The sequence below is a fragment of the Quercus robur genome, chromosome 3 (genome assembly GCF_932294415.1).
Source record: "Quercus robur chromosome 3, dhQueRobu3.1, whole genome shotgun sequence".
Lineage (NCBI taxonomy): Eukaryota > Viridiplantae > Streptophyta > Magnoliopsida > Fagales > Fagaceae > Quercus > Quercus robur.
The window spans coordinates 33,279,180-33,288,676 of record NC_065536.1 but is presented as its reverse complement, the minus strand read 5'-3'; the positions used below and the strand labels follow the sequence as shown (position 1 = coordinate 33,288,676).

The window sequence follows — 9,497 nt, the reverse complement described above, 5'->3', positions numbered from 1 at the left end:
CACATTTATCTCTATCCAATAAACATAAACAGATCCATGATAAAAGAACTGAGGCCATTTGGTAACGTTGTTCTAGTAACGTTGTTTGTATTTTTTAGAAATACGTGTGAATGAAAAAATACGTGAAAATACGTGCAATATTGTTTAAAAATTGAAAACATGTATTTAAACACATGTACCAAAAAGGCCCAGAATATTCCTAAACAGGCCAATTTGACAGAATTACTGGAAGCATATAGTGGAAAATAAAATTAAAAAAGAGAACAAGTAGGCCTAGCATGTTAGCAGTCTGAAATTCGGAAGAAACCATTAGGGTTCAATTACTAAGCACGATGGCAAGAGTACCAGCTTAAACCAAGCAGCAGAAACAGACATGCACATACAGAGCAAAGCGAGCATTAGAACAACATAAGCATCTAGAGATTCATGTCCTGTACATAAGACTAAATACCATCAAATTAAATGGTATCCTGACTAGGGAGTAACAAAAAGGGAAGAAAGCAAGCAGCAACCAAATTAGGACAAATCAAAATTCTTCAATGCACAACTATACCAGTTGAAGAAACTCAAAAAACAGTCCCCATCATAATGTTCTTCAGTCCCACTCCCATACAAAATCTTCTTCATCCCATGTAATGGAGATCATTGAGTTGGCCAGCCCCGACTCCTCAAAAGTTGATTGGCTATCATAATCCAGAGACCTTGATGGTCCTGGGGATTCATGTGTCAAACGAAATGGCCTTGTCTCAGCTTGTTCTAGTAGAGAATAGCAGAACGACCAGAGCAGCTGAAGAACACAAACAAAAAAAAGGAAAAAAAAACAAACAAATATGAGAAGTAAATTGAACATTATGATTTGGGATAGAAAAACAATACTTTTTAAGAATCCGAAGTTAATGATAGGAAGTTCCCCTGACAAGGACAACACGACTCAACATCCATTATACTGGGACTTTTGAGTACCAAAAACACCTCCAAGAATCATATCCAATGCCATATGTTATTAAATAAAAATTGCCACAATCTTATTATTTAGAAGTGGGCCTTCCAGGAGATTGAAAGCTGATCATGTGGACCAATTGATTGGTAGAAATGGGTAAAGAATAAATAATGCAAGATAACATGAGCTTCAAAAAGATCTCACCTGTATTGAATCAGTCCGGAAGAAATTTCTCTGGAGTAAGCGTCCATCTGGAAGATGGAATCCAACCCTGCAAAGGAGGTTCCTATCACCCTTAGGTTCTTCAGGCAGAGGTGGATATGCCAGCTTCTTAGAGCATGCCTTTTCCTCTTCAGTAACAGTTATATCTTTGTCTTTAGCAATCATCCCACTTGAGTCTTTTGTCATTGTCAGTTTCATGCCTTCCACAGAAGCTCCCAATGCAAGTATCATTTCCTCATCCTCTTTGTTTGCTTCATATGCAACCACAAGCGCATTATAGATTTGACCAGTAATGCATTTTGACAACAAGACATGTCTCAAATGAATCTCTCTTTACAACAAGACAAAACTCATAAGCAAAATTAAAGCCAAAACTAATAACATACACTATTTGATGTGCCTGAGAATGTGTCATCAATAAATAAAACGTTAGTCTTGAAACTCTCCATTTTGCAAATTAGTAATCAATGACCACATAGCATGCTTCGCACCAGGTGAAACTCAGACAAGTTGGATGTGTGAAGTCTATGGTATGTTTGATTGAGGGGAAAACTTGAAGGATGGAAAAGGGAAGTTTTCCCTTGTTTGATGTGGTGGAAATGAGGGAGGATGGTAACAGGGGTGGGTGACAATCTTTCACCCAGTCCCACCAAAAACCATTTTCCTAGATTGGGAGGAAAACTTGGAGAGAAAAGACATTCTTCCATGAAATTTATTTTTTTTCCCCTTTTAATTGCAATCTCTCTCTCTCTACTATTTAAATTTTGTGAGGGAACATATTATTATCATTATTATTATTTTTTAAAGGGTATCAATTTAAATTATAATTAAAACAAGCCATAATTATTTAAAATATGCATATTAATTCATTTGTTGATGTAATCATGTAATACATTATTTTCATAATAATTTTGTTATATTTTCAAATATAAAGATAAATTAAAGAAAAAAAAGGACATAATAGAGAATTAGTACAAGTTAGATTTTCTTTCCTCTCATTTTTTTTTTTTCCAACCAAACAAAAGAAACCTATAACTATTTTCTATCCTCTCAAAAAATTGATTTCTTTTCTAACCATCTTATATTTTCTCTTCTCCCATTTTTTTACCCTCTCTAACAGATCTAGCAATTAAAAATTTAAAAGTTACCTTACAAATTGTCCATTATGATCTTGTGTATCATTTAATGCATTAGAAAATAGCTAGAAGCTCTATTTCATCATTACTCATTTTGTGAGGTCAGAGCATTGAAAAGCTTACATACCTTTACTTCGAGGAGTCAAATAACTTTCTCTTGGACGTTTACCATCCATGAATGGTAACAAATCCTACAATTGACATGAAACTTTCTATGATTAACAATGCAATACAACTCAAATTTGGGTGCAAGTTTTGCTATACAACAATCCTTAGCCTCTTTTCCAAATGTGACTTTTTTATCAAGCCATGCCACTCAAATATAAATCCAAAAGTTCATCCCCATGACGCATACCTCCAGCAATTGCTCAGGATGAACCATTCCATACCAGGAACACATTTTCTGACCAGTTATGGGGTCAATGAGAAGCACTACAGGCATAGAATCCAACTCGTAATATGTGCAAACCTTTCTGCCTTCAGTTGTATCATCATACTCCTATATTCACAAACAAGATCTGAGTGATTAAGTACAGACAATGTATTTTACTAGAAAGAAGAAGATATATATCCAAAAATTCAAATTCTATAATAGACAGCATCCAAATCAGCAGCAAAGATTCCAAAACCGTCAAATCAGTCTAGAACTTATCATAGAGGTCATCAATTTTAAGCCATAAAGTATTCTACAATCAACTAGATGTGGCTCCAATAGCAAAGGCAATTGACAACCAAATATATTGTTACAATTTTATTTGTCAATTAATATTATCTAAAACAAATCTCATATTGTCTGTTTCTAGAGGGGAAAAAATGTTTATAGAACTTTCAACCACCCAAACTTCCAAGACATTAGAAGATATCATTAACATAAAAGATGCTGATTACTGACCACCCTCTTAATTGCTACTCTAGAGTCATACATAAATTGCCCATAGGAGAACATCAATTGTTTATACATACAAAGAAAAGAGTTCGCCATGATCATAAATTGGAAACCTATTATACAAATAGGACAATTAATGGCGTGGGACGGAAGCATCTACTATTTTTTATTATTTTTTTTACAAGATAGAAATTCTACTAGCCTAATCTAAGTGTAAATGTGTGCAAAACTCCCTTTTGGAGACTTGATTAGTATTAAAGTGGAGTTAATTATCATTAAATAGTTCAATTTCTTTGGTTTCTATACAATTTGACTTCACCATCTCTTGTCACAAAAAAAATAAATAAATAAATAAATAATAATAAAAAAAACTTTGCCCTCTTGTAATTTTAACAAATAGTAGATGCACCACCGCACACCCTTGGAATAGCCTGAAATAGGGCAAAGTTAAGCATCCCACCCAAACCACCATTCCTTTTTTTTTTTCTTTAAATTACAGGCATTGAATTCATCTTCCTAAAAGATATCTCAAGGCATTTAGTTTGAAGAGCAACTAACAAGATCTCTAACCTAAATGTTCAATTAGCGAAGTAATTTATAAAGGTGTGAATAAACTAAAAGTTAGACCAATAATACATTGTTAGCTGGTTGAAGATTTTTATTTCTCCTACAAATGAACTGTTTGATATTCACCCCTCATAGTCTAATGACACCTTCCCAAAATTGCCCTTCAGCTCTAACTCTCCCCACCACACCCCCCCTCCCCCCACCCCCCCCCCCCCCCCCCCCCCCCTCAACTCCCCATCATCACACTCGCAATAATCTAATCTCCAAATGGCAAGAAGGATTTCACTTAAAACTCTCGAAGTTCCAAAACGGTTTTTATCTTTTCTTTTTAATTGGAAAGATTTGGACGTAAGGAGTACCTTTTGCTTAACATTTGAAGTGTTTTAATGACGTTGCAGCTCATAGAAACAGTAACCAATTATTTCATCCACATGATGAAATAATTAAAAAAAAAATTAAACCAGCTAACAGAAATGGCAAGAGTACCAGCTTAAACCAAGCAACAGAAACAGAGTAATATGCATATACAGAGCAGAGAGAGCATTAAAATAGCACAAACATCTGGAGAATCATGTCCCGTACATAAGACAAAATACCATCAAATTAATTAGACGGTATCCTGACTAGGGCTTCTTGGAAACAAGGTTTTGTAATTTTTTTTCTTAATTGGCAAGTTACAGGAAGTTACAGGGCTTCTTGGAAAAAGGTACCCAAACAATATCAGATTAGAAACCATGTCAAATAGAACATCCTGCAACAATTTATCAAAAATAAGAAGAGAATCATGTATACAAACACTGAGGTCTATCAAGAAGTCACACTGACCTGCCAGAAGAAAAAATTGGCCTTAATAATTAGAGAAACAACTTGATTTGACCATGTATCCCGATTAAGCTTCACAAAGAAATATAATAATACCAAGTAAGTATGCGTTGACAAATAAGAACAACAATAATAGAGATAAACAGAGAAAATGACTATTTAGAAACTACCATATGAGAGGTGAACTCCTTGGTTGATTGCAAGTTCACTAGGAGCCATTTGTTATGCAAAGAAGCAGTATCTTTTGCCTGCATTTGCAGATAAGTACTATTTTTTAAAAATCTAGTCAAAGATCAAGGTCTCTATAACCAAAAATTAATTCGTATCTCAATTAACTAGAATACTATGAATTTAAAAATCAAGCTCAAAAAATAAAAATGTACTATTTCATGTCCTGAACACTAAAGAAAAAAAAAACCATGGATAAGATGATAAAGATTGAAAGCAATTTGCTTCAAAATCAAAAGAAATAAAAGGCCTGGAAATTAGGCAAAATTGGATCTAGATACCATAAGTAAAAAACATTGTTTAGGGAAAGCATGGCATAATGGATCATCCATGGATGTCCAAAAGGCAAAAAGAGACAACTTTTCACTGACCTTTTTAATCATATATGTATAAATATATCGATAAAAGAGGGAACCTTTTTAAAGAAGAGCTCTTTGAACTCACCTCTATCCAATAAAACCTAAAAGCAACTAACCCAACCCACTAGAACCAATTGTCAAGTAATCCAAGGGCATTCACCCCTAATGGGCTAAGCAGTTTATGCTCATGCCCAAGAGCATGGCCTTTTTAATCATATAATAAGATAAGCTCATAATAAGCATATAAAACAAAACCAAAACAATAAAAGGAATCCTTTTTAATGGAGTGAATGAATAACAGAGTAGTTTGCAAATAATCAAATTACAAGAAGCATAAGCATATAAAGCAAAACCAAAAAAATTAAAGGCATCTCTTTAATTGAGTGAACGAATAACAGCATTTTGCAACTAATCAAATTACAAGCAGCCATAGAAGACGCAATAGATTACTATAGTTTCAAATAGAATTGAGGAAGAGGAAGAAGAACAAGAAGTCAAATAATAGAAAACTCCAAACAATCCAATTTTGTATCTTATTCTTTGTTTTAATATTTTTTTTCCTATAACTTCTTTAACCATTCTTCTAAACTAGACCTAAGTTCTCCTCATAGTATTCTTTTTTCATTTAAAGATTTTACTCAAACCCTTTTTTTTCCCCAAAAAGAGCCTCCACCCCCATTATTTTTATTTGATCATCATCATCATCAATGATTAACATACTTTGCTTTTCATTTCCATAATTAAGCCTGCACCTAAAGACAATGTGCACATACACACACAAAAGAAGTCCCTATGCTGCTAAATAATTTTCTAACTTGACAAGGCACAATTTCATGTAACTAATATTAAAAGCTTCCCCACCGAGGCAAGGTCCTTTGAACCCACTCCTGGAGAGTAAACCATAGATACACAACCTCAGAATCACGTATCAGGTGATTTAGGAGAACTCCTAGTGTGGATTGAACCTAAGATGTCTAGGTCTACAGTTCATCCCAAGCCTCCAACCACTAGGTTGCTACCTGAATTCCAATTTTATCCATACTTAACATTAGTAATTTATAAGTAACAACTAATAAGTGAAAATATGCCTCATATTTTTGTCTAATAAATGTGATGATAAGGCTATTAATGGAAAGTACAAATATTACTCCATGACTTTTTAACAATGGACAGTATTTTTAAAAATACAATTTGAGGACATCTCAAAAGGAAAGGTGGATTATGGTTTAGCTTAGGGATGAAGAATTAGACACTTGTACTAATAGAGGTTAAAAACCCAATGAGCTCTATCTCAAATGGCATCTTCCCCCCTAAAAAAATTATATAGGATTAAAATATATAATTGCAACTGTTGATTGATTGACCTCACTGAATGTAGTCCATAGAAGAAAGAGAAACATAACAATACAAATATACAATTCACAAGAAAACAGAATCTTCTCAAGTTGCAGTTTGTATGTCAAACCAAAAAATCTGAGGGATTTAAAAAAAGCATGAATTGATAATTTGAATGCTATGCTAGAAGCAACAATTACTCCATGAGACTTTCCAGCCACCTTTTTTTTTTTCCATATCTTTTGGAACTACTGCTGTACGAGTCAGCAAATAATGTAGGCAAGCACATGCCCTACATAACAGCTAAATGATATTTGATTGCATAAATGACAAAAACAAAAAAGCTTATGGCTCACATCAAACTAAATAATAAGGTTTCAGTGATGCACTAACACAAAAAGCCACTAACGAGATACAGGGGGTAAACAGAGAATGATAAAGAAGAAATTAACATGTTTTGTCACTGATGCAAAAAGGCTTATTACACGGAAAACAAATCCATTCCGCTAATTCTAACAAAATGTGCTAAAAATGATTCAAAATCTAAATAACCTTTCACTACTTTCCTTTTTTTCTTCTTTGATATCAGAAGGCCAGCCATGTAATATACTTGAGGAATAAAGTAAAACATAGCATCCAACTTAGTATAACTAAAAAAAATTAAAAAAAAAAAATCAAATATATAATCATCTTTAACCCTACGTTAGAAATTACTTGCAGTGAATATGGGAGAAGAAAAGGCACAAAATCCATAATGTCAACTACCTCAGTGTACAAATCCTGAACATAAATTGCAATACAAAGGCATGAAAAAACTCGAGGGCCATACAATCAGTCATGCACATGTACCTTTTCAAAGGACCCATGCAACATCAGATGATAGGGAGGACGATATAAAGAAGCAAGGTTATCTTGGTGGTACGATGAGCCTTGGTCTGATTCCCAGACCCCAGGGCGTTTCATTTCCTCATCAAAATTACGGCATGCAATTGATGAACTTGATCTTGCTTCACGTGACAGATATCCCATCCTTAATGCATGAAAATTACAAAGAATTGCACTTAATGAATGAATAATGAACATACCAGTTCAAGCTAAAAAAAGAAAAGAAAAGAGGAAGACGACTCTAACTCTGCATGTCAAGTTACAATTAGTATAGAAGCCAAAAAACACACAAAAGTAATCTATTAAGGGCGCTCCAACTATTTGGGACTAAGGCTTTTTTGTTGTTGTTGTTGTATTATATGCAAGTCCAGTATCTTCTACATTCAATACACTCAATATAAATGTCAGGAGATTTTGCAAATCATGGCACAAATGGAAACCGTTTTGCAGTATCATTAAAGAATAAATTTGATTCGCAACTGAGGTACACACGAAATTTAACCAAGGCAAGCCTTGATTATTTTTATTTTATTATTCAATAGATGGGGGGATTTGAACCTTGATTATTTTTGTTTGAGCTATAAGGGCCTTGGCCAAGGCAAGCCCTAATAATAACATGACAAGGTAACCACACATGACACAAATTTGAATGATCAAGGAAGACTAGAGAAAGAAAATATACCCATACAATATTTCAGTTCATAAGTTATAATCTAAAGTAATCATGTAAAATTTAATAAACTAAAAATCAAACTATTAAAAAGAATTAAATAAATTTCTTAAGTTACCCTGTATTCTGATCAGCCAAATAGTTCACATTTTCTGATGCTGGAGATTGTGATGAAGCTACTATTGGCCCACCTTCATCAACCACGAAGAACAACTGAATAGCTTCCTCAAGCTTCCAACTCGTGGCCTGTTCCCACAACAAGGCTCCACCATTTAGTTTCATACAATGACATGCCAAACCCAAATGCTTCTTAAATTCAAAGACATTGATAGCAAACAAACAAAACTATTCATATAGTTCAAGAAACTAGATACCCAACACATGGTAAAATTTAAAGAATAATGATAGTCATATACTCCTTATTACAATCTCACCATAATCATACTCCCACATAGACTGAAATGCGATTTCAGTTAAAATTGTAAAATCATTCAAACATGATTTCATAAAAAAAGTGGGTACAAGTGTGCAATAGCAAGCGTATAATAAAATTTTACAAAATTTAAAATAATTTCTATCCACCAAAAAGAGTTCCAAGAGAAAATGGTCAGATATAAAAAGAAAAACAAAAATCATGACCTGCAAGTACTGTTTGGCAGTGTCAGCGGACTGGCCAAAGGCGATCTCTAGAAAAGAAGAGACCATGCTCTGCTTCTCAGTCGCAGAGAGCACACCTTCTTCCATAGCTTCTCTTTTGTTTTTTTTTTCTCTTCACATAAACACTCAGCTTTTCTCTCAAGGGTTTAGAGCAAACTCGGAAATGGGTTAGGAATAGCAAGGAAAGAATTGAATGCCCTTTGGTTCATTCTTTGCGAATCACATATTTGAATTCTTGGCTCTGAAATTCAAATTTGAAATTTGTCAAGAGATTTGTTGTGCTTGCTTGAGACGCAAGTTTTGAGTTTAAGACAAATTTAGAAATTTCAATAGGAAGTCGAAACCGCCGGTGGCAAAGCGGATTGGGCTTAGTTAGATGGGTTGGGCCTGGGTTGGCTTTCCAGCCGAATTTTAGAATGTCCCAATTTCAATTGGACTGGGTTGCTGAGTGAGCTAGAGAAAGATTAAGGTTTTGTTCGGGAATAACTTATTTGGGTAAAATTGAAAATTTTTTATTGAAGGTTTAGAAAAAAAGTTGAAAAATAAGTTGAATAGTACAATGAGACCCATGAAGAGTATCAAAAAGTGTAATAGGACCCATGAATAGTATCAAAAAGTATAATAAGATTCATGAATAGTAACAAAAATAAGCTAAAATTGCAAATAAGCTAAAAATTTCAACCCATCCCAAACGATCTCTAAACCCTTCATAAATATTGAAATTCCAATTTTGCCATCTAGATCATAGATGATCATTTTAAAAATTAACTATTAAAAAAAATCTGTTATA

The 9,497-nt window shown here is 33.8% G+C and overlaps 1 protein-coding gene across 1 annotated transcript; it reads right to left on the bottom strand.

Moving 5' to 3' along the window:
- Positions 1–281: 281 nt before the first annotated feature.
- Positions 282–8,977, bottom strand: LOC126717843 (plant UBX domain-containing protein 7-like). The gene is made up of 9 exons (XM_050419770.1): positions 8,690–8,977; positions 8,169–8,296; positions 7,345–7,525; positions 4,744–4,821; positions 4,577–4,645; positions 2,654–2,797; positions 2,426–2,489; positions 1,145–1,413; positions 282–787 (listed from the first exon to the last, which is right to left on the bottom strand). The coding sequence occupies exons 1-9, from the start codon at positions 8,792–8,794 to the stop codon at positions 596–598; spliced, it is 1,230 nt and encodes a 409-aa protein (XP_050275727.1). The 5' UTR covers positions 8,795–8,977; the 3' UTR covers positions 282–595.
- Between the last annotated feature and the right edge of the window lie 520 nt (positions 8,978–9,497).